We start from the raw sequence: 25,350 nt of genomic DNA, 5'->3' as shown, positions 1-25,350 counted from the left end.
AAAAGGGTGACACAGCTGCTAAGCGCTCAACTCGCAACAGACCTGTAGAGTTGAGTTCAATTCCTAGCTCCTCTCCATGATGGCTATGTGGACTTGGGCAGAGCTGAACTTCACTGTACCTTGTCCCTTCCACAAAATGGAAATGATGATGAGAACAGCCCTTCTTTCTTATGATTATCAGAAAATGCAAAATGTACTTAGCATACTGTCTGGGACATAACAAGTGTCGAAAAAATGTTAACCAAAGTAAGGCTCTCCCTCAGCACATTTCTTCTCTCCTAAGCACCATATGCCCACCTTTGGAAGTGTATCCCTATAACTGTCCAACATGGATATCAGACAGAAAAGGAAAAAAATCAATAAATAATCTGGATTTCCCAAGTCCCTTCCTCAGATGTCTGGAGGTCTCTTGATGCTGCCACCACCACCATCACCCTCACCCTCACCCCCAAATAGCCCATTGGCTTGTTCCTCATTTCTTTCAGGTCTTGACTCCAACATCACTTCAGTGACATCCAGGGAACCCATTTATAATTTCAAATACCCGCCCCCACAACACACACACACACACACACACACACACACACACCCCATTCCATTTCCCCTCCTTGCTTTATCTTCTGTTACACTTGTCAACATAAGACACACCTCGCAATTTGCTTATTTGTTTATTGTCTGTCTCCTCCCAGTAGAATGAAGCTCCTGGAGGGCAGGGGTCTTTGTCCACTTGCTTCAATTGCTATGTCCCCAGCGCAGGCAGTGGGTACCCGGTTAACAATTTGTTGAATGAACAAGTGAGTGAGTGAGTGAGTGAACAAACGAATGAACGAAGAGAAGCCTCTGGGCTTACCAGGGAGGTAAAGGCTGGGGGTTGGTCTCAGATCCCACTCAAGACCCTCTCACCTGCTGCCTAACCTGGCAATTCTTCTTTCAGGCTCCACACAAGTTGCCTATCCCCCTAAATCTGGGTGCTGATTCCAGACGCCCCCTCCCCCAGGAGCGGTAAGCACCCCACGCCACTTTTGAGACCCAAGGGTGAACAGGAGGGGCAAGAATCCCAGCGGGCCACCTCAGGGTGGGGGACGGGGCTCCCCAAGCTCAGGTCACCCTTCCTCCCCCTCCCATCCCTTGGCTCGCGTAGGTCGGTGGGGGAGGGTGGCGGGGAGCGCGGCCGGCCCAGGGCTGCCCAGGGTGGCGGCGTCGGGGCTGCGGGCGCCTTCGCCGGACCCGCATTGCCCCCTAGTGCCGCGCGGAGTCAGGGCGCCGGGCTCCCCCGCCTGATGTCACCGCCGTGCAGTCAGCCCAGAGGCGGCTGGTTGCGAGCAGACCCTCCTCGGCGCTGGCTGCGCTGGGCGCCGCTGCCCGCACACCCGCCGCCGGCCGGGCCGAGCCGGGCCGGGCGCCCCCCTGCCCGCCGCCCCTCCCGCGCCGCTCCCCGCCTGGCCGGCCCGGCGCGCCTGACGTGGACCATTAAACTTGGAGCTGCCGCCTCGGCCCCTCTCTCCTCCGCCTCCCTCTGACAGCCAGGCGAGCGGGCGGCTCGGTGCAGGCAGGAGACGCGCCGCCGGGGCTGGGCTGCCCGGGGGGGAGATGAGTCCTCGCCGGGAGGGCGCCTCTGGGAAGAAGACCGCGGGCGAAGCAAAGTTGCAGGGCAGCTGAGGAGCTCGGCCGCAGCCCTTCCAGCCCCGCTCACCCCAGGCTATGGAGGGCCGACTCTAAAATGAATCCCGATCTGGACACCGGCCACAACACATCAGCACCTGCCCACTGGGGAGAGTTGAAAAATGCCAACTTCACTGGCCCCAACCAGACCTCTAGCAACTCCACACTGCCCCAGCTGGACATCACCAGGGCCATCTCCGTGGGCCTGGTGCTGGGCGCCTTCATCCTCTTTGCCATCGTGGGCAACATCGTGGTCATCCTGTCGGTGGCCTGCAACCGTCACCTGCGGACGCCCACCAACTACTTCATCGTCAACCTGGCCATTGCAGACCTGCTGCTGAGTTTCACCGTGCTGCCCTTCTCGGCCGCCCTGGAGGTGCTCGGCTACTGGGTGCTGGGACGGGTCTTCTGTGACATCTGGGCCGCCGTGGACGTCCTGTGCTGCACGGCCTCCATTCTGAGCCTGTGCGCCATCTCTATCGATCGCTACATTGGGGTGCGCTACTCTCTGCAGTACCCCACGCTGGTCACCCGGAGGAAGGCCATCTTGGCGCTCCTCAGCGTCTGGGTCTTGTCCACAGTCATCTCCATCGGGCCTCTCCTTGGGTGGAAGGAGCCCGCGCCCAATGATGACAAGGAATGTGGGGTCACTGAAGAACCTTTCTACGCCCTCTTCTCCTCCCTGGGCTCCTTCTACATCCCTCTGGCGGTCATTCTGGTCATGTACTGTCGCGTGTACATCGTTGCCAAGAGGACCACCAAGAACCTGGAGGCCGGAGTCATGAAGGAGATGTCCAACTCCAAGGAGCTGACCCTGAGGATCCACTCCAAGAACTTTCATGAGGACACCCTCAGCAGTACCAAGGCCAAGGGCCACAACCCCAGGAGTTCCATAGCTGTCAAACTTTTTAAGTTCTCCAGGGAAAAGAAAGCAGCCAAGACCTTGGGCATTGTGGTCGGTATGTTCATCTTGTGCTGGCTACCCTTCTTCATCGCTCTGCCGCTTGGTAAGTTGGGGACTCGCGGACGGGGAACAGGGCGTTTTCAGATCTGGGGTTTACTGACGAGCTTACTGTAAAGTTTTTCGTGGGGTTTGTTTTTTATGCAGCCTGTGTGTTTGGAGCCTGGGGAATACTGTTTGTTCTGCAAAGGCTTTGCAGATTGGGTAGCTGGCTAAGAACCAACTCAGGTGTTAGTGGAACACACTAAGTAAGGCGCTAGTCTCTTGAAATAGAACCACAGGAGGAAAATCTGGTATGTGGAATGACTCATTCAACAGCATCGGTTTAATAATTAAAAAGGACACTGGACTTGAACATCACACCAGCGTTATCTCAGTAGTAATGATGTGCGGGCTAAGGCAGCGTCACTAATGCAGCATACAAAATAGTTTGTAGTTACCGCAGACGCGGCATTTGGGAAGCAGGCAGGCGGCTCGTACGCAGAAAGGCAGTTTTCATTCAGCATTTCCAGGGCTCTTGCAGAGACCCACGCTCCCCATGAGCTTTGCAGAGGTTGCGTTTTCCCCTCTTCCCTTTACCACTTGCTATTACCTCAATGCACTCCCTTCATTACGAGTTAATAAGGGCCTTTTAACAGCTGCACGGCCCCATCCAGCCTTTGAGTTACTAAAGATTGAGATTTGAAAGAGAAGGAAGACACCCAGAGGGTCACATGTTTTCAGTTTTTACCCAGAAATGTTCTAACTCTGGTGATTCATGGAATACCCAGATTTAAATTACAGTGGTCCCTCACCTTCAGCTACCAGACACCAAATCCTGCTAGGATGAAACTGAGTTCTTCCTCTCCTATAAAAATATGTCCATCTTCTTTTGTTTAATGGTCTAAGTTGTTCAAAAAGCTTCCTGATTTTTTCCCAAGAAGACAAGGTCTGGTTAGGAGGTAAATCTACAGGAAGGTACTGTGACATGCTGTCCACATGGTTTGGGAAACACTTGTCCCTTCTCTAAGGCACTGACCTGCTTTGGGTTCCTCTCCTGTCCCTGGGAGACACTCCGGAAAATGAATGGAGGGAGGTGATCATTGCAAAGTCATGTGCCATGATATCAGAAGAGGTAACGGCTGCTAAGTGCCACAACCATATATACGCCTGCAATCACACCCAGGGCTCAATTAGAACTGAACATAATCCCTCAAACAACTAAAATTCTGAAGGCACACTGCTTTTAAGAGAAAGGGGCAAATGGAAAGAAAGCAAATTGAGATTAGGAGTTTCCATTTTTCAAAGATGAAGAAAAAAACCTGTTTAACCTACTCTCCATGTTGTCATTTCCAAGGCAGGCTTGCAAGTTAATGCCTTTCAGAAATAATTTTAGTGCATTACGTGGAAAGCGTTTGAAGCTGTACTCCACCCCACCCCCCTCCCAGGAGTGGTCACATCTCACTGCAGAGAAGCTTTTTTTTTTTCCCCCAAGGTCTTGGGGTCCTTTTGCAGGCTTGTTGGGTTAAAGTGAGTAATAGTTCACACTGCTTTGGATCATGGTTGTACACGGAAGTGATTTGGTCATGTATTAGCTATGTGACCTTGGGCAAATGAACACTCACCTGTAAGCCTCAGTTTCTCCATCTGCAAAATAGGGCTAATTACTATTTGCTCCATGGGGTTTGCACTAATGCATGGAAAGGACTTAACACGGTGTCTGGTGCACAGCAAAATCTCAGTGAAAGTCAGCTTAGTACTACAAACAGATCCCGGTTGTCCCTCAGCTACAGCTGTGTTTTCTCTTTCTCTACTCATTTGACCATCCCACACCTGTGACTAAAGGCTCAGAAGAGAACTGAGTCCTTCTTTCTTCTTTCTGCCTCTGCCCCCCAACCTATAGAGACTAGGACCAGAGCATCCTCAGGAAGGAGAAGGCCCCAGCAGGATGCAGGGAATGGATCAAAGGTGCAAGCTTTCACTTTAGGGGGCAAGAGAAACAGGTCCAAATAGGTGAAGAGGCTGCCCACATGCTGAAATGGAAAGAGCACTGCGCTGGGGTTCAAGAGCAATAGATTTCTAATGTGAGCTTTGCCATCAATCAGCTCTGTTATCCTAGGCTTGTTTTACATCTCTGGGCTTCAGATCTCACTTTCAGGGAACAAGAGGGTTGGACTAAATCAAGGGCTCTCAAACTTTAATAAAGATCACAATCATCTGTGGAACTTGATAAGCATTCAGCTTCTTAGATATAACCCACAGAGAATTTGATTCAGTACATCAGATAGGTCTCGGGAATCCTCATGTTTAACCAGCCCACCAGGTGATTCTGAAGAGGCGGTCCACAGACCAGGCTTTGAGAATCACTGGCCAGGGGATCAGTCAGTTCCCTTCAGGCTCCAGCATCCTAGACACCAAGGTTTAAACTCGACAAAGCTTAGCCCTTCCCCAGACACGTGGTGGTGCAGGATGATGTGACTTCTCTGTGGGTCCTGCTCTTTAAACTCATCCTCGGTTTCATGTCATTCACACTATCCCCACCTGTCCTCCCTTTCTGTTTATGACCTTCTGAGGCCTTAACCCTGGATTCCATGGCTTGCCCTCAGAGCTTGTTTCTCCTCTCCTTGCCATGAAACCTTTCTGCACATCCCTGCCACTATCTCCCGGAGATCTCCTGGTGTGCGGTCCCTAAGCTACTTCACCCACCTCCTCTCCCCTGGCTGCCCAACCCTTGGCAGGTAAGAAATATGGACTCCAGGCCTTGGTTGGGATGGACTCTGAAAAGTACTCAAGAGCTTCAAACAGAAAAGGTGCTTTATCAGCATGTTTTTAATAATTTAAGAAGAACATCCCAGCAACATGAAGATGTGGGTTTCTACTTCCTCTGAGTTCAAATAACACCCAAACAAAATAAGCATGATGTAGAACAATAACTCTTCTGGAATCTGAAGAAGGTTCCAAATTCGAAATTTTCCATGAAATGCTTTTCACTCACAAGGAGAGAAAGCAGATCTAGGGGAAGACAATCATCGGCAAACAGAGAAGTGCAGGTAGGAGTAACTTGCAATTAGCAACAGACTTCCAGGTGCCTGGATGGCATGAGATTTCCATAGCTGTGTTTGTCTTCTCTGTGGGAGAGAAGGGTTGGGATCCCTCCTGGGAAGGAGGGAAAATAGTCATGCCCTCTGCAGGGTCCTGGTCAGGGGCCCCATTTGTTTTCCTTCCTCACTTATTTTTATTTTTGGGAGCAGGACTGGGCTGCCCGCAGGGCTGGGTCTCTCGTCTCCTGTGGAGTTCTCCCCACCTGTAACACCCTCCCTACCTCTTCCCCACCATTCCCCTGTGGCCTCAGGCCAACTTGGGCCAGGGACCAGCTTTTCCTTACTAGGGAGCAGAGATGGACGCCACCAGACAAGGACCTCTTTATTCAGGCCCTGGAATCGGGCCTTGGAGGGACAGGAAATAATTGGAATATAATATAGTAGCATTTCTACGCAGTAGGCCATGTGCAAGATGTCCAAGGAATCTTCGGCTCCCAGGCATTATAATGAAGGCTAGCTCCCACCTACCTAGGGAAGACCTGGCCAGGGTCTTGAGAAGTGGCTGGGCTACTGAGGGATGTGCATTGCCTTGTGGGGATACATTGGGGGGCGGGGGGGAGGCGAGCAGGAAGTACTGGGCAGCCAACTGGTAGCTGGGCTTAGTGCGTTGTTTAGAAAACACTGGAACCTTGCCTCGCTCCAAATCTTTCTTCCGTCTTTTAAAATGCTGAAAGGCACCAGGAAGCCATTATTGAACTAACTGCTTTCCCCTCCAAATAAATGAAGGTCAATTTCAAAGAAACAGTTGTGTTCTCATAGTACTGGGACCAAATAGGAATCTCTCTGCACTGATTTGTTTCTGTACTCCTCTCATTCAAATTGGGGCTGATGAATTCCTGCCTCCCACAAGAACACTGGGGAGGGTGAGGGTCTCAGAGATGACTCAGGACGGGACCACCGCCACAAATATACACACTAACCCTCCAGCTCTGAGGTTTCAAAACACAGGGATTTGAGTTGCTCACAAAGAAAGCAATTGGTTTAAGTGAGGGAGAAATTTTTACACGCAGGGAATCCTTTCTGGAAAAGGAAAATACATTCAACCATTTATGAAATCATCAATAAAGACTTCCTAATGCATCTACTCTGTGCTACATGGCCCCTGCCTGCAGGATGTTTACCACCTTGTGAGATCTTATTTTTATGAAGCATGTACTATATGCCAGACATTCTGCTAGGCCCTCTACAGACATTATCTCATTAATCCGCGCAGCTACCCTGACAGGGGAGAGTAATTGCTCCCTCTCTACAGATGAATAGGCGGGAGGAGCTCAGAGCTGGAGCTGAGCTCAGAGAGGTTAGCCTTCTTGCCCCAGGTCATATAGCAAGTAAACAATAGAGCCAAGGGGTGAATCCCGGTCTGTCAGGACAGGCACATACCTGTTCCACTGCACCTAGGAGATATCTGGCCTTCTTGCTTCCCAGTCCAAATCTGCTCTCATGGCAAATGTGCTCTAAAACTCCAGAGCTGCCATGTCAAAAGCTGGGTATTATACTTCTGTTACAAAACCCTGCCTTTCTTCCACTCCCCACTCGCCTCTGCAAAAAAGACACCCAGAAAATGTTAGGGAAGGGCATCCACACCCTAGCTCAGGGCTAGATTTGCTCCATACCTACCGCACCGTGTAAGATATTGGTCTCCCAACACTGGACCGTCCATCGCTCCAGCCAGAGGAAAATGTGGGACCTTGCCCTTTATCTGAGAATCTAGCTCTATGTCTTTAGTCATTCATTCGTTTGCTGAATAAGTATATATTTATTGGATGTCTACTGTATATTGTGCTGGAGGTACAGTGGTGAGCAAAACAGCTATGTTCCATGTTCTCATAGAATTTAGTTCTACAGGGGAACGCAGACCATTTGAAAAACACATGCACACAAATAACACGACACAAATTGCAACAAGTGACTTAAAGTAAAGGGATGAGATGCTATTAGAAGTAAATAATAGGAGTCAGCATATCACAAGGGTCCCTGAGTGACATTTAGGCAGAACCTGAAAAGTGTGGAGGAGCTAACTCAGTACAGGCAGCAGATAGAAGAAGAGGGTCCGGGCAGAAGGAAGAGCATGTCCAAGAGTCCTAAGGCAGGAAGTGGTGGGGAAGTAGCAAGCTTAGAGAGTAGGGGGACCAGGTACAAGTCAGGGCTGGAGGTGTGGGCAGAGGGCAGGCCACGCAGGGATTTCAGGCCACATCAAGGACTTTAGATTTTATCTTAAGGCCACTACTGAAGGGTTTGAAGCAGACAAGAGATACCATCTGAGTTATGTCTTGAAAAGATGACTCAGGCCTCCGTATGGAGCACAAATGAGAGGTGGAGCAGGTAGGAGGCCACAATCCCAGTGAGAGCTGATGGTAATTTAGACCAGGCTGGGGGCAGTGAAGGTGGAGAGAAATGGACAGATTCAAGGACTTGGGGATGGGTTGTTATATGATTTAGGAGGTTAGTGAGAACAAGAAGTATGTCTAGAATAACTCTGATGTTTCTGGGTGATGGAGGTTATCATTTGTTGAGATGCCAGCAAAACACCGTCAAGGGGATTCCTCCTAGGATCTTCCTCAGACGCCATTCACCAAGGTTCATAGGACAGCATGCTGGGTGTGATCTGCCAAACACTCTTATGTATTGAGTAGACAAAATGTCCCAACCCAAAAGCAGGGAGCTGTGACCAACAGCTAACCAACTATTCATCAGAAACATCTGATGGGGGCTCTTTCCGAAAGCCTAGATTCTTGAGCTCCACCACACATCTATTGTATCAGAATTTCTCATGATGGGGCAGAGAATTTCAATTTTTAACAAGTTCCCAGGTGATTTCTATGCAGCCAACATAGCACCAGTTCCCCCCAACCCATGCCTGGGAACCCCTGGAATGAACACCCTGTGAAGAGCCAGGAAAATTTGGTTATGCTTCCCCCAGTGCAGTCAGAAGCATCTCCAATCCTGCCCAGTCCCTTGGGCTAGTCCACATGGAGAAAGGCAGAAGGCTGATGAGAAGGAAAGTGAATTCTTTAAACTAGAGCCTCCCTGGAAAAGAGGAAGAGAATGAGCACTGTAGAAGCAGCTCTTCAACGTATTGAGTACACTGCCCAACACTGAATGCTCTGTGTTGTTCATAATTCTCACAAACCCCTCTGCAGAGCAAGCATCATCATCCCTGTGTTTATAGGTTAGGGAACAAGAGTTCAGAGGGGTTTGGTAATTTGCCCAAGGTCACACAGCTAGTAAATGGTAGAGTCTATCAGACTCCAATTTGGCACTCAATAAGCATTTATTATATTATCCCTGTCGTTACTACAGTGCTTCCTGAACATTTGTCTGGGGTCTGGTGCCGAAGGGTATAAAATTTTTACTGGCTCATGACAAGATGAGAAAAAAATTAGAAAAATTCTGTGTTTTTCCAAATGTATTCAAAATAAATGACTGTCCTTTTTTTCTAAAGACTATGTCCTTTCTATTTTGGGACACTGAAATAGCATTTCTTTGATGGAATGATGGTAGTAAGTAGTGATGATGATGATGATGATGATGTGTGTGTGTGTGTGTGTGTGTGTATGTTTAATGACCTACTTGGCAAAATAACAAGTTGGTAGCCCTACGTCCGTCCCCACCAAAATTTTTTTTGAAATTTTACTGTGAGGGTCCTAAAGTCTTGGAATCATGGAAGATACCACGGTGATTAGACAGAAGACGTATTCGTGGGAGAAATCAAGCAGTAAAGGAGGGAAGGAGAGCAGAAGGGAAGGAGGGGATAGATAATGCGTTAGCCTCACCTTTGCAGTGGCATTCAAAGAACTGGCAGAAGGGCAGGCAGGGGGGAATAATTATGTGTGAAGGGTCATGCTTATCAGGTAACTACAGGATGGGGGGCCATTTGTGGAGGCACGGAATCCTGCTGGGGCAAAACAGGCCACAGAAATGCCAGCAGGTGCACATGTAGCTGCATTGCCATCACAACTGGGCCTATTCAGGTCTGTAATGCAGGAAATGCCTTTACCTGAGTGTGTGTGTGGCTCATAAAAATAACTGATGGCAGCTGGGCCCACTGGGAAATTGCTTTCTCTGATATCTCCAGGATGTTTCCACAGTCACTGTGCTCCAGACCATGTCTGATAATACTACTACTAATACATCCCATTTATTGGATCTTGCCATGTGCCACACTCCCTGAGCTACACTGGGCTAGGGGTACTTCTGTGCGTTCTCTAATGGACACCTCTCCAAAGGCTTACAAAGTGAGCACTGCTTTGTCCCCATTTTACAGATAAAGAAACTGAAGGCCAGAGAAGTTGAGTGATTTGCCTCAGGCCACGCAGCTGATGAGGGATGGAACCTGGATTCACAAGGAGGCAATCAGATAATGCTAAGGAGTTATCACGGGGGTACCCTAAGTGTGGAGCTCTGAGCTTTGATTTATGGAACCTCACAAAGGAGTTGGGGAAACCAAAGTCTATTCAGAGAAGGAGGAAAGGAAGCAAGTAGCTGCCTATCACTCAGCAACTGAGAGGCATCGTGTCCTAGAGAGAAAAGTAAAGAAATCTAAAAATAATTGGGTCTTTCCCCTAGCAAGATGTCAAAATTTCTCTTTTATTATGGGTACTTCAGACATTGTGCAGTCTCACAGCTTATGACTGGTAATTTCACATACTTTTTCTTTCTTTTTTTTTTTTTTTTTTGAGAGAGAGAGAGAGAGCACGAGTTGGGAAGAGGGACAGAGAAAGAATCTTTTTTTTCAATCTTAATGTATTTTTGAGAGAGAGACAGAGCACGAGCAGGGGAGGGGCAGAGAGAGAGGGAGACACAGAATCCGAAGCAGGCTCCAGGTTCTGATCTGTCAGCACAGAGCCCGACACAGGGGTCAAACTCATGAAATGCGAGTTCATGACCTGAGCCAAAGTCAGACGCTTAACTGACTGAGCCACCCAGTTGCCCCAGAAAGAGAGAATCTTAAGCAAGCTCCAGACTCAGTGCAGAGCCTGACACAGGACCCAATCCCACAACCCTGAGATCATGACTTGAGCCAAAATCAAGAGTCGGATGCTCAACTGACTGAGCCACCAGACAGCCCAGTAATTTCACATACTTTTTTAAGATTTTTATCAAATTGGGGAAAACAAAATTTGGAAGATTTTCTTTCATAGTTTAGTTTCTGACTTGGATATATTTCAGAACGTGATTCGCCTCTGCCACCCACATACATGAGGTCCCACACTGTAGGACTTCTCATATCATGGCTCAGACTCTGGCCCTACCTCTTGATGTCACATATCCAGGTGAGTTAGCATCGTGAACAAGAGAGTATTTCTAGGAGTTGTTTTTCCACCTTGCAGTAAGTGGCTAGTGATGACCAAGCTATCCAGAAAAAAAAGTCTGCAAGCCACATATATTTATTCACTATATACATTCAACCCAAATGAATGGGTTGCTTAGTAGCTCCCCAAAATGCTCATGGCCCCTATACTCCATGGCCTCCCCGTGCAAGGGGAAATATGATAGAGAGAAGTGAAAGCGGAAACAGACAGCAGTCCTAATCAATTGCAGTTAATAGATCTTACTTTTGAAAACTTTACAAAATCGTACAATATAAGGAAAATTCCTGGGGTGTCTCCCAGGGCCTTGAAGAGTCCAATAAAGAGAGGACCCCTGAGGCTAAGCAAGTGCTGTTCATCTACCCCAAGCACCGCAGGCATGGCTCTCCCTAGCAACCTGGTGACTGATCGACTTCTCTCTCCTTTACAAACTGTACACAAGAGTAAGCAGTGACCACATCTTTCCTTCCGCCTAACACAGGTGCTCACAAAGCTAAGTGAATGAGTAGATAGCAGCACTATGAGTTTAGCGGGAGAATTAGGAGAGTTCTATAACTCAGATAGAATTAGTTGTCATTTCCCAGGCTCAGTCAGCTAAGCGTCCGACTTCGGCTCAGGTCATGATCTCGCGGTCTGTGAGTTCAAGCCCCGCATCAGGCTCTGTGCTGACAGCTCAGAGCCTGGAGCCTGTTTTGGATGCTATGACTCCCTCTCTCTGCCCTTCCCTGCTCGCTCTCTCTCTCTCTCTCTCAAAAATAAATAAAACATAAAAAAATTTTTTTATAAAAAGAATTAGTTGTCATTTCCCAAAAACACCTTGCATCTTCCTCCTCCTGTGCATTTGCTCAGACTGTTTCCCTCTACTAGAAATGCTCTTCCCATACCCTCTGAATATCCAAATCCTGCCCACCCAAACCCTAGTTCTGTAGACACCTCTCACAGAATCTTTCTTGGTCCCCATGCCTTTCCTGGCAGTGATCTCTCCCTCCCTCTCTCCCTCCCTCCCTCGTTTATGATGCCTGCCACATCTGTCCATGGGGATCAGCACTGATGTGCACATCTTTGGCAGTGCTATCAGGCTACAAACCCCTGGAGGACAGGGTCCAGGTCTGATGCATCTCATCCTCCATACCTAAAGACAGGTACCTAGTAGACTCTGTAAAATAGCGATTGCAGGGGCGCCTGGGTGGCTCAGTCGGTTGGGCGTCCGGCTTTGGCTCAGGTCATGATCTCATGGTCTGTGGGTTCGAGCCCCACGTCGGGCTCTGTGCTGACAGCTTGGAGCCTGGAGCCTGCTTCAGATTCTGTGTCTCCCTCTCTCTCTCTGCCCTACCCCTACTCATGCTCGTCTCTTTCTGTCTCAAAAATCAAAATAAACATTAAAATTTTAAAAATAAAATAAAATAAAATAAAATAAAATAAAATAAAATAAAATAGCGATTGCAGCCATGATTCACACAGTGCTTTCTAGACTTGATCCACCATTTTCCCATCAGACAGGTATTAGGGTTTTGCCCATTTTATAAATAAGGAAATGGGCCTAAAGGGGTTAAGTGACTTATCTCATTCCTAGAAACTATTACAGGCACATTGAAAGGAGATTGTAGTGACTGCTCTTGTAAAACCAAAATACCAATATGGGCCTGGTGCTGGGGTCAATGGGGAAAGATTGGATATGTGAAGGCTAGAGTGGACACAGACAGGAGCTTGAAAATTGGACAGTATCTTCATCCTTTATTAAAAGGTTATTACTCCACCCACCTCAGGGGGAGACCTGTCTATTGCCAATCGGCCCCCAATTCCCCTCACCTTACTAGCCCTTGTCATGTTCCTCTCACTTCTTGGAGAGATATGGTCAGCATCAGTCCCCGCAGAAGCAGGGGAGGAGGAGACGATTCTGGTGACTTTATAGCAGGGCCAGAGTAAGACCTTAGAGAGGCCTGAGGTGATGTGAAATGAATGCTGCTCTCACCTCCATCTGTAATTCTAAATTAAAACACATACAGGGGCACCTGGGTGGTTCCATCGGTTAAGCATCCAACTTCAACTCAGGTCATGATCTCACTGCTGGTGAGTTCGAGCCCCGTGTCGGACTCTGTGCTGACAGCTCGCAGCTCGGAACTTGGAACCTGCTTCGGATTCTGTCTCTGTCTCTCTGCCCCTCCCCTGCTTGTGCTCTGTCTCTCTCAAATATAAATAAAAAATAAACATTAAAAAAAAAACAACACATACATGCATATGTACACACACACATACACACACACGCACACAGGGCCCTACAAATAAATGTGAGGCCCACGACATTCTGATGCACGCCATGAAGACTACTTTGATTTCTGGAATAGCAAATTACTTCCCAAAAAAGTGGAGATGTCACAAGTCTGCCAATGCTCTATAGACTCACTGGGTCTGCTTGACGTGTAATGCAGCATTGCTCTATAATGGAACGACCAGACGTCCCCATCCCCATTATGTCTGTTACCAAACCATGATGATGGTTGTTATTATTATCATAACCCCCTTTTATTCTCAAAAGTGTCTTGATTTGAATGATGAAAGTACTTCCCTCTGTGAAGTTCCAGAGGAAGAGTGCACTTGCCTCCTGGTCACTGAGGAGCCTGAGGTGGGGACAAGAGAGACTCGGCACCCACAGCCTCAGCCATCTGGAGAAAGATGCATAATGACAGTGCAGTGAGCCACAATTTAAGGAGGAAAGACGCAAACTCTCATGTGTGTTTTTTGTGGGGAAACAGGAGTTACTGTAAAGGTTGATTTGCAATTTTTGAATCTTCATCTGGCTGACATACACTAGTGACGGAGGTGGGGTCTGGAACCATGGCTGGCTGACCCTAAAAACTTAGCAAATGAAGGAATGGATCCATCTCACGCAAGACAAATGATGGGATCTGAAGGGCGCACATTTCCGGAATGCAGAGACAAGAGAAGGGGTAGGCTGAAATGATAAGATTTGAGGGGCAGGGGGGAAAGTGAGCTGTGTCTGAAGGACTCCTAAGACTGGAATTTCTAAGAGGGAGGGGCATCTTCACTCTATCCATCACCCCCACTCCTGGTGTGACAGAGCGTGGGTCAGCCCAAGGTACAGTCCTCACTGGCAGGCCTGTGTCAGCAGGACGTCTGACCACACCCACCAACAGCCCATCTGAGCCCTACTTGAACACTCAAGCGCCCTTCTGGTGTGAGCACACAAATTGTGCTATAAAGGTTTCACCAATGAACCAGTTCGGGCCAAAATGTTCAGAAACAGAATGTTCTAGTACACCCAAGGGGACCATTCCTCACAGAGCCCCATTTAACTTTTTCCAGGGGTATCTGCTCACAGCACCTTGCTCCCCTGAAGCTGGGATGCATTTGGGGCTGGCTTCACATGATTTTTGAAATTCTTCTTTAAGATAGAGTTTCTTGCCAGGCTGACGTGCATTGCTTACAGGCTGAGCTCAGCACCCTGGCTATGCCCCAGAAGGAGGTTAAAATGGGACCAAGGGCAAGCGGGGCTTACTGTCATTCACAGGCATGGGCCCCAGGGCTCACACTACCAGCACAGCCGGGCAGAGTTCCAGGGAGGCAGCTGGTGGGGGGAAGGAAGTTCCACCAACTGGAAGCACAACAACAAAAAAATTACATCTCCAATTTATATATTCAGGCCATAAATTGCCCCCTGGCATCAAGAGAAAGTGGTAGGGCCCCTTTCCCTGCTCCCAAGTACACCATTGCAGTCTCCACTTGTGACTCCTTGTCCGAAGCCCTTCAGAAGTTACCTTAACACAATGGTTCTTGGCCTTTCTTGCTCTCTGGGCCCCTTTTGGCAATCTGGCGAAGCCCCTTCTCACCATAGACACATAAATAAGAGACAGGAATGCAAAGAAAACCAATTATGTTGAAATAGTTATTATAGTGCTGAAAACAAACAAATTTATGATGGAGTAAAAAATGTTCTTCTTTATTAACATATTAAATAAATGAGCTCCAGCAGCAAGTCAAATAAATAACTACTATAATTCTGAAGTAGTGACAAGTGGTCCACGGTATCTGCAAAAAATGTAATATGATATCACAAATCTGATTTCTATTGGTGACAAATCCTGCTAATTCTCCTATGGTTTGCTGCCCACATTCCTACTGAAGGAAGTGCTAAGTTTCAGCCAAAGGTTAGTTTAAAAAAATTTAAAAAGTGACTCTTCCCATCCAAGTTCACAGACACCCCCTTAACCTCAGAATAAGAACTCTGCTACACAATATTTTAAAGATGTACTTCAGGATGTTAGGCTCTCTAGACATTTTTCTGTATCAATTTAAATGCACACGGACTATGCCATCATGCTTTATAACTATTTTGCATAACTACTTGCAGCAACTTTTTATTAGCTGATTTCTTTACTAAAAAATAACACATAAACATTTAAATTAGAAAGAAGAAAAAAAAAAAAAAGCAATGAACAAAACTCTTCTGCCCTCGCCAGACCCAGGTGTGACTTTATCCTGGACCCTCAGTCGTTTTCCCAGAAGCAAACACTATTACCCCAGGTTGTGTGTGCTTCCAGAAATATTCTATTTATTTATAAGCATACATTTGTGTCCGTGTGTGTGTGCATAAATTTGAGTGTATGTGTGTGTGGGATATGTGTTTCTACCCGGTTTACTTTTACAAATGATATCATTTTGTAAAAATTCTCAGATAAGGAAGGTTATGATCTGTACTCAACAGGGTGTCCTGGGCATGTCAGTGTTTAGAGTTACTGCTTTCCTTTCATGGCTGCATAGTAACCCATTTAAGGGCGCATCCTATTTTACATACCAGTTCCCCCAGTGATTGACAGTTAGGTTATTTTTGGCCTTTTACTACGACAAACACTGTTGCAATGAATATTTTTGCATATATGTCTGTGCCCACATATTTGGGATAAATTCATAGAAATGGAATCATTGGGGCAAGGAATGTGTGGTATTTTAGGTTTAGCCTGATTATGTTCAATTTTACACAAATAAGGAATTTTAAATATAATAAAATGTACAGTGTTATTAAAACAAATAGGTTAGATCTATGTCTACGAATCTACTATTTAGGAGAGTTATTCATGACATTTAAATTAAAAAAACTAACTCATAGAATTAACTTGTAATCCCATTTTTAAAAGCCATTAATCTAGTCACCTCCAGGGGTAGAATGAAGGGAGGAAGAGTGGATTATTAATTCTTTTATATACCTCTGTATTATTTCACATGTTACAATGAGGAAATATTCTATTTGTGATTAAGAAAGTGTGATAGAGGGGCGCCTGGGTGGCGCAGTCTGTTAAGCGTCCGACTTCAGCCAGGTCACGATCTCGCGGTCCGTGAGTTCGAGCCCCGCGTCGGGCTCTGGGCTGATGGCTCAGAGCCTGGAGCCTGTTTCCGATTCTGTGTCTCCCTCTCTCTCTGCCCCTCCCCCGTTCATGCTCTGTCTCTCTCTGTCCCAAAAATAAATAAACGTTGAAAAAAAAATTTAAAAAAAAAGAAAGTGTGATAGAATAGAAATTGAGTTTCAAGAGTTACCATGGGGTTATTTAATTTTTTATGATTTTAAGAGAAAAAGTATCAATGGCCAAAAGGAAAAAACTGTTCTTTGTCATTTTTAATCTAATTTTAGTTTACATATACTTACTATATTTTTTCTTGATAAACATATATACATATATGCATGTGTGTGTGTGTGTGTGTGTGTATCTATCCTATTATGTGATCACAGCTCTAGAACACTTAAAAATTACTTGTCCCCTTTCTCTGTTGGATACAGACATGCCTAGTTCCACAGTTCAAAAACATGTTGTCAAGTTGCTTGTTGATTTTTGGTTTTGTATTTTTTTCAAAGTGAGAATGTATCACTCTTCATAGCAAAAAATAATTTAGACACAACAGCAAGATATAAAAAAGAAAGGAAAAGTCACCCATAATCCTTCTCTCTATATCATGTTTTAATATTTTTCCTATAAAACTTTCCAGAATTTTCCGTATGAGTGTGTGTGTGTGTGTGCACACAGATTTGATCACCTAGTATTTTAATCACTAAGCATCAAGTGTTGACTTCTTTCCATTTCAATAAATCTGAATCTTTTCATTTTTTTAATTTATTTGTCACATTTTTTAAAGCTGCATTTCATTTCATAATGGGCGGTACCATCATGTACTTAATCAATCCACTTATGACAACTCATTTATGTAAGTAGGTGAGACACGCACAAGGTATCACATTCAGAAGGTGTGGAGTGAAAAGTATGTCCCTCTCACCTCTCTGGCCCACAACCATCCACTACCCATCCCTGGAGGCAGCTATTGTCAATTTCCTGCATAGCAAAATATATTTGTATGTTCTTTTTAATGGAAATCACATACTAAAAACATTATTTGGCACTTTGATTTTTTTCACTAAATAATGTACCTTAGAGATCTTCCCACTTCAATATAAATACAATAACCTCATTCTTTTTAATAACTGCATAGTATTCCATTGTACTTTTTTTTCTTCTAGTAAGTAGTCCTCTACCGAAGGACATGTAGGTTGTTTCAAAATTTTTGATATCACAAACAACGCTATAGTAAATATTCTTGTACACATTTCATCATTTTCTATATCATCTGTAAGATAAACTCCTGGAAGTGGACTATTTGGAGTAAATTTTCAAATTTTTATAAATATTGCCAAGCCATCCTCCGTAGAGCTTGTACCAATTTGCATTTCCATAACTGGTATTTGAGAGTGCCCACATATTTGCCAATAGCGTGTTATCAAACTTTCTGATCTTTGCCACCTGGATAGGGGACACTGGGGGAATGAGGCTAAGCAACTTTTTGTGTGTGTAGAATAACCCATCTTCTCTTGATGTACATTTGTTTTGAGTTTTCAGCCATAACAAATATGCTATCCACATTTTTTCCTTTAAGATCTTTTTGCATCTGCCTTAAGGATTTCCTTATAATAAAGCCCACTTTGAATGGCTAGATCAAAAGGTAAATTCAGATGAAAGGCCTCAGTCATGTATTACCCTCTAGGAAGGGTGTGGCAATTTGCACTCCCACTAAGTATGTTTCAGCACAGCTGAAGAAACTGCTTTTTATACTGATAAGTTCTCATTGCCAGTGGAGAAGTTTCAGGCATCTGCATGACAAATCAGCTTCCGCTCAGAGGTGATAAAATGGCTTAAAAGCTTCAAATCCTTCCAATGAATTTGGTGTCAGCTTCCCAAGTTCAGGGCTAGCAAGCTGCCCTCTTGGAATGCAACACCCCATCCATCAGTGGAGCCAGAATAGGCAGTGGCCTTGGAATGTGTGTATTTTACCCAGAATCTGAGAACAAAAAGCAGTCACCCACAGTGTGTAAACGGATTTGATCTTTCACAAGGCTGCCAGGCCCACCACTATCCACATCAGTGGTTCGAGGCTCTGGGGCTCCTGATTTAAATCCATAACAATATAAAAGAAAACATTGCCCCCCCCCCCCCCCCACCTGGCTCCAGGAAAACACTAGAGTTTGAGGTAATTGAAGGATGAGTTAATAAGGAAGGATTCCTCTGGGCACCCAAACTTGCCCCACTCCACCATGGGGGCGTGTGCAAGTCCAGAGAATGCAGTAGACAGTCTACATTTAGACCAGAGTATGGCAAATGCGCCACATTTTAGTTGCAAAATTCAAATTGGCTCTGGAAGATGCCAACCTCACAAATTGGAAATTGAATTGAGCGCTGCTCAAGAAGTAAGGAGATGGCCTGTGGAGCAGATTCTGCCGGGAAGGGAGGCTTTTCGCAAGGCAGTCAATGGGCCCTGGTCAGCCAGGGGTGAAATTTAGTGCTGACCTTGAACTGCTGATCTGGAAGGAGAGGCAGGGTTATTTTCAGACCGTACTAAATCTAGAGGTGTTGGAACCAGCATCTAGGACAGGGCAGGGATGGGGCGAACTTTGACCTACTGCCACAGGGCCGGAGATCAAGTAAAGGTGAAGCCAGGTGTCTGGGACCAACCAGTGATTCTCAGAAAGTGCAGAGTCCTGGCACCTTCCCTTCTCTGGGACAGCCTTGTAGCCCTTCGTGACTCCGTTTGAGTGGCAGCTTGTAGTGCTAGAAAGAACAGAGACATTGAAATCAGACAAATACAGGTCTGGAGTCCTGGCTCCACAGCTCATTTCTCCAAGCCTCAATGAATTCATCTGTAAAATGTGACTGAAATCATCTGCTCATAGGATTGTAACTGAGGAATAAATAAGAAAGGATGAAAGGACTCAGCTAAGTGCCAAACACTGGTAAATATTTCATAAACATCAGCTACTAATGTATGTGAAGCCTCTAATACACTCTCCACTTTGGAGGAGATATTTAATAAGTTCCTGTTGTTCTTATCATGATTATGACTAATTCTACGAAGGAGCTAGTATGCCTTAAGAGAAAACAAAAACAGGATCGGTTCCTTCACGTTAAAAGGTTGGGTGATCCCTCTGTTAAGAGGAAAGGAGTAAAAAACTAAGTAAATAGAGTGCCAAGTGTGATGGTCACGTGGTCAGAAAATATTAGAAGACATTTACATTTCTACTCATGTTTCACTGTTTTTAAAATTGTTTTGATATTTAATTATGAGATATCTCCATCATTCCAAAAAGTACAAAAAATAATCTTTTGTACTCCTCCACCCAGATTTAACAAAAGTTAACATGTTGCTGAATTTGCTACATATCTTTTTTTCTTCTTTTAAGAAATAAAATGTTGCAAATACATCTAAAAGCCCCACTTCTTGTGGCGCCTGGGAGGCTCAGTTGGTTAAGCATCTGACTTCGGTTCAGTTCGTGATCTCGCGGTTCTTGAGTTCGAGCCCTGAGTCAGGCTCTGTGCTGACAACTCAGAGCCTGGAACCTGCTTCAGATTCTGTGTTTTCCCTCTCTCTCTGCCCCTCCCTGCTTACTCTCTGTCTCTCTCTTTCTCAAAAATAAATAAACATTAAAAATTAAAAGCCCCACTCCTCTTCATGTTCACCTCTCTCCTTCTCAGAGATCTTCCAGGATACATGTATAGGATTAAATAGACTCTCTCCCCTACACTTTTTTAAATGTATACTCTCAGAAGCAAGAAAAGTTTTCAGACTGGGGCTCTGGATTATGTCACTCCTGATTTCAAATTCTGTTCCTGCTCCTTTACTAGCTGTGTGGTCTTTGGCAAATTGCTCGACCTCTCTGCTCCTCCTTTCCACTCTAAAATGGGACAAATAACAGGTCCTTTGCTGGGTCCTTGTGAGGATGAAATAAGATTATTCATTTAAAGCAATTGTTCTTGGGGCGCCTGGGTGGCTCAGTCGGTTAAGTGTCCGACTTTGGCTCAGGTCACGATCTCACGGTTCATGGGTTTAAGCCCCGCATCGGGCTCTGTGCTGACAGCTCGGAGCCTAGAGCCTGCTTCGGATTCTGTGTCTACCTCTCTCTGCCCCTCCCCCACTCGCACTCTGTCTCCCTCTGTCTCAAAAATAAAAATAAACATTAAAAAAAAAAAAAACTTAAAGCAATTGTTCTTTACCAAGGATGATTCCCCTCACCACCACCTCCCCACCCCCCCCCATCATGGGACATTTGGCAATGTCAGAAGACATTTTTGACTGTCACAACTGGAGTGTGCTACTGGCATCTAGTGGGAGAGGCCAGGGATACAGCTAAACACCCTATAATGAGCAGGACAGAGAACTCTCTGGCCCAGGATGTCAATACTGCCAAAGTGGAGAAACCCTAATGTAAAGCATGCTGTCACTATTTTATAAGGGCTCAAAAAACATTTGTTAACAAGCACAACAAATCTTAATTTTTTATTTATAAGACATTAGGCCAGGAAAAAAAAAAGACATTATGCTGGACACTTCCACATACCTTGTCTAACTGGTATAGTGGGTTGCCCCTTCTTGGTGAAAAGAATGATAGAAGACAAGTACTATTGTTCCTGCATGTCTGAGAACATCTATCCTATTAAGCCAGTGATAAGCTCCTTAAAAAATGTAAATTTTCAGGCTAATAGATTAGAAGTTGTTACTTAGAGCCTAACCCCTCCTTGCTCTCTGTGAAGAACAAATTGTATCAGCACATTCAGCCACAAAATTGGTTCATTTAAACCACAAATATCCTTTCAACCTAAGCAGGCCCAGAGATTGGCATGGCAAACAATAAATAAGGCATCATAATTAAGCAAACATTTTTGGCCCCTATTTACAAGGACTGGTTCCCAAAGGCTCAAAAAACCACAGAAGCAGAGTGAAAAATGGGCAAGAGCTCTGCTTCTCTGCTTCACCGCAGACTCTGGAGGACTCAGAGTATTATGCCTGTAGCCATTCCAGGGATCGGGGCAACTGTCTGTGTTGGTCAGAGAGCACCAGTTATAAGTGACCTTATCCAGTGGGTTTCCAAATGTGGCCCCCAGCCAGCAGCACCAGCATTGTCCAGGAACTTGTTAGAGATGACATTTCTTGGACCCCACCCCACACCTACTAAATCAGAGACTAGGGTTGCAGCCCAGGTTGGTGAGATGGGGGTCTCCCGAGCCCTGTGGATGATTCTGGTTCATACTCAGGTTTAAGAACCACAAACCTCATAAGACTGGATGCCCCCCTTCCCTGTGGATCCATTTCCTTTTGCCTGCGGCCCTCCCACTGTATTCCCACAGCTCATCAGTTCAAGGAGTGGAGGAGCTGCTTCTTACTGGCACTTTCCTTGGGCTGAACGCTTGACACACAGCCTGTAACTTTCACAACAAGAATATGAGGAAGATACCAGTATCCCTTTTTCCAGATGAGAAAATCACGGCCAAGAGAGTGTAAACAGCTTGCCCAGGTTCATACCTACAGAAAAGGGCTGGAACCGGACTCTGTGTGTCTGCCTGATGCCAGTCCCATGCTCTTAATGATGCCAGCACACTGCCCACTGATGTCGAAGAGAGACAGAACACAAACACATCAGCCCCACCAGGGCCAAACTTTGAGCCCTGCCAAGTTTTTTTTTAGTGCCCCTCAGTCACCTGTCCTGCGGTTTACCTGCTCACAGGTGATACGTGCACCACCTTCCCACCCTCTCCACCCTCCCCCTACCCAACTTAATTTAATCCCCAGTGTCCTGATACTGCACCCTAGTGGCCAAGACTCCCCACACTGCAACTGTCTCCTAGCCTTTGCCTGACGTCCTAAGACTTCAAATCCCCACTCTCCCTCTTACTAGCTGTGTAACTTTGACACTGACTGAACCTCTCTGTGCTCCCCTTTCTCATCTGTAAATCAGTGATAATAATGCATTAATATCAAGGTTGTTAAAAGGATTAAAGGGGATAACAAATGTGGAAATATCTAGCCTAGTGCCTGGTGCATGGTAGAAACTAATTAATTCTTGGTTTTCTCCCCCTCCCTCCTGCTCTATGGACCAACAACTATCAAAACTGCTCACTCCCAGGATTGATTTTCTTGAGTCCCATTTATTGGCCAATTAGCTAATATTATGAGCTAATCTTCACTAAGATGTTAATTCATAATAATAATGTTTTTCTGTGTTTGTCTCCACAATACCATTGGCATCTCAACCAGGAGCCCTTAGTCTTCGAAATTGTGCAGTTTGGAAGTGATTAATGGTGGAAATATTAGGGAATGTGGAAGCCCAGCGGGGAGCCTTTTCCCATCCTTCATATCACTCCCATACAACTCCAGTGAGCAGGAAATCCCAGAGAAATGGGAAATTTGATATCAGAAGGGAAATATGCCTTCGAGTTTACACCTGGCTTTGAAGAAAAAAAAAAATCAACCACAGGCATCTGAATATCAGGATAGGTGGGAACCATGTAAAAAAGAAATGAAATCAAAGACTAATGGGTCATTTGCCAACATTTAATACAATTGCTTGGGATCTGGGTAGTTGAATGTAATAAAGCTTCATTAAAAAGTAGTTATAACAACCAATAAGACCCTAATTAAATTAGCTTTCACTGGGCAAGCTGCTTGTGAGGTCCTAATTAGGTTATTTGCTTCCATTGGCCTAGCCTGCAAACAAAAGAAGATTCTGTTATATCTTTAGTGATGCCTAGAAAGCCAGATCTCTGGCCTCATTCAGGAAATGGTAAGAGGCTCTAAAATCTGGGGACAGCCAGTCTCTGACTATCAGTTCTCCAAAAATCATGGTGTGTGGCCACAGTGAAATCCCTTAATAGGTCTCACTGCTTTTAGGAGCCAGACAATTTTAAAGATGGAAAGGGCATTTAAACACAGAAATTCCAACAATTTCATTTTACAGAAGAGGAAACTGGGAAGTGATTTGTTCAAGGTTCCCCAGCAAGGAACAATGTCCTGTGTGCCCCCTACCCCAGTCCTCTTCCACCATGGTCTGGAATAGACACAGAACTTGGGCTGCTGGTACAGATTTTCATTGGGGAAAGAAGAGGGAAGCAAAAGTGCTGGATTCTCAGAGGCTGCTGTCACTAAAGTGGTGTGTGTGTGTGTGTGTGTGTGTTGAGAGGGGTTCAATCCCAGGTCAACTGCTGACATGCTTATAGTGTGGGTGGCGCTCTCTCCCAAACTGTCTTTGTGTTGCAGCCCCAATGCTCTCCCTAAAATGCACACTCAGTCATGCCAGGATGCTGCTGAGCTACCCGCAAGGTAACTTCGACAGAAAAGTCTGTCCACAATTGGGCTCCAACCTACCTCATTTCTCAAGACTGAGCTTTGTGCTCAAAAACCCAGAATTCCAGCTCTGTGCCTCACTAGCAAATTACCTGGTCTCTCCACTTTCTGCCTATAAAATGGGAATGCCATTTTACTTACCTCATGAGGTGAATAGGAGAATTAAATGACACTAAAGCAGATAAACCACACGTGACTCATGCTACTACCCCTCCAACCACACAGGAGCAGTCCCCTTTCCCTGAACACGCCTAGCTTACTTTATACCTTCGCACATGCTGTTCCCTCGGCCTGCAACACCCCTCACCCTCTTCTCTGTGTCATAAATTCTTCCAATTCAACTGTCCGGCTCAAACGTCACTTCCCCTTTGCAGACTTCCACTGCTTCCAGGCAGAGGCTACTCCTTTCCTGGGCTCTCTCTGCCCTAACTTCCCCCCTCGGAACCTGGTCAAGCTGGGCTGGAATGGGTGTTTGATGTCCCAGGAGACTTTGACTCACTAAGCATGTGCCTGGCACACAGTCAGAACTCAGTAAGTGAACTCAGGAACTGTGAGGAGGAATGTTGGTTCCAGTATCACTTCTCCTTTTGTCCCCAAAGTTGAAATAAAAACAACCTCTGTATATAGACACACACACACACACACACACCAACATAGTAATGGTAGTTGCTTGTGGTCATTTTCATTTTCTTCTCATGCTTCTCTATGGTGATATATATTCCTCTTGTAGTAAGAAACAAAGCAATAAAGCCAGTTCTTTAAACTGAATGAGCCGAAAGCATAAAGGAGGTACATGAAGTACCAATTTCCCAAACGTGTCCCTGAAAAAGTTGGGAGTTACCTGAATTTCAATGTGGTGCGGTTCTAATTTAAGGGATCATAGTCTCCAATTTTATCCTTCGTAATTCTGTGACAGGAACTAGTTTGCTGACCAGAAGGCACATCACTTTCCACATATCTTTAACGCAACTATTTTGGGAACTATGAGCTTTTCCAGACAGAAATGGATAAGTACTCTGGTGACCAACACAGGAGCCACTGGCCACCTGGGGCAAATCAAATTTAAATTTGTTAAAATTAAATAAAACTACAAATTCGGTTCCTTGAGCACATCCGTAGCCACATGTGTCTGCTGGCTGCTACATTGGACAGCGCAGATTTGGAACATTTTCATCACTACAGAAACTTCTACCAGACAGCACTGAGTTAGTATGTTTCTCAGCTTGCTGCACACATGGCCTATGAAGTCTCAAGTTAATCAACACATCCATTTGTCCCATGTACATATTCTTTCCTGTTTAAATGTATATGTCTGTGGCAAGGTAAAATGATGCAGCAACTTTGGGAAACAGTTTGGCAGGTCCTTACCAAGTGAAGCATAGAGCTGCCTTATGACCTGGCAATCCCACTCCTGGTATATATACCGAAGAGAATAGAAAACATATGCTCAGGGCACCTGGGTGGCTCAGTCCATTAAGCATCCAACTTGGACTTAGGTCATGATCTCACAGTCCGTGAGTTCGAGCCCTGCATTGGCCTCTGCTCTCAGCACAAAGTCCACTTAAGATCCTCTGTCCCCCTCTCTCTCTGCCCCTCTCCTGCTTGTGCACCTGTGTGTGAGCGCCCCCGCGCACTGTCGCTCACAAATAAACATTAAAAAAACTAAAAA

The 25,350-nt window shown here is 45.6% G+C and overlaps 1 protein-coding gene across 1 annotated transcript in view; it reads left to right on the top strand.

Moving 5' to 3' along the window:
* The first annotated feature begins 1,720 nt into the window (after window positions 1-1,720).
* Window positions 1,721-25,350, top strand: part of ADRA1B (adrenoceptor alpha 1B) — a 51,856-nt gene continuing 28,226 nt past the window's right edge. The window contains exon 1 of the mRNA XM_047866248.1: window positions 1,721-2,669. Within this exon, the coding sequence (XP_047722204.1) occupies window positions 1,721-2,669 (949 nt within the window). The remainder of the gene's footprint in view (window positions 2,670-25,350) is intronic.

This window comes from Prionailurus viverrinus, chromosome A1 (assembly GCF_022837055.1).
Source record: "Prionailurus viverrinus isolate Anna chromosome A1, UM_Priviv_1.0, whole genome shotgun sequence".
Lineage (NCBI taxonomy): Eukaryota > Metazoa > Chordata > Mammalia > Carnivora > Felidae > Prionailurus > Prionailurus viverrinus.
Note: the sequence above shows the minus strand (reverse complement) of the source record. Positions and strands in the feature narration are given on the sequence as shown.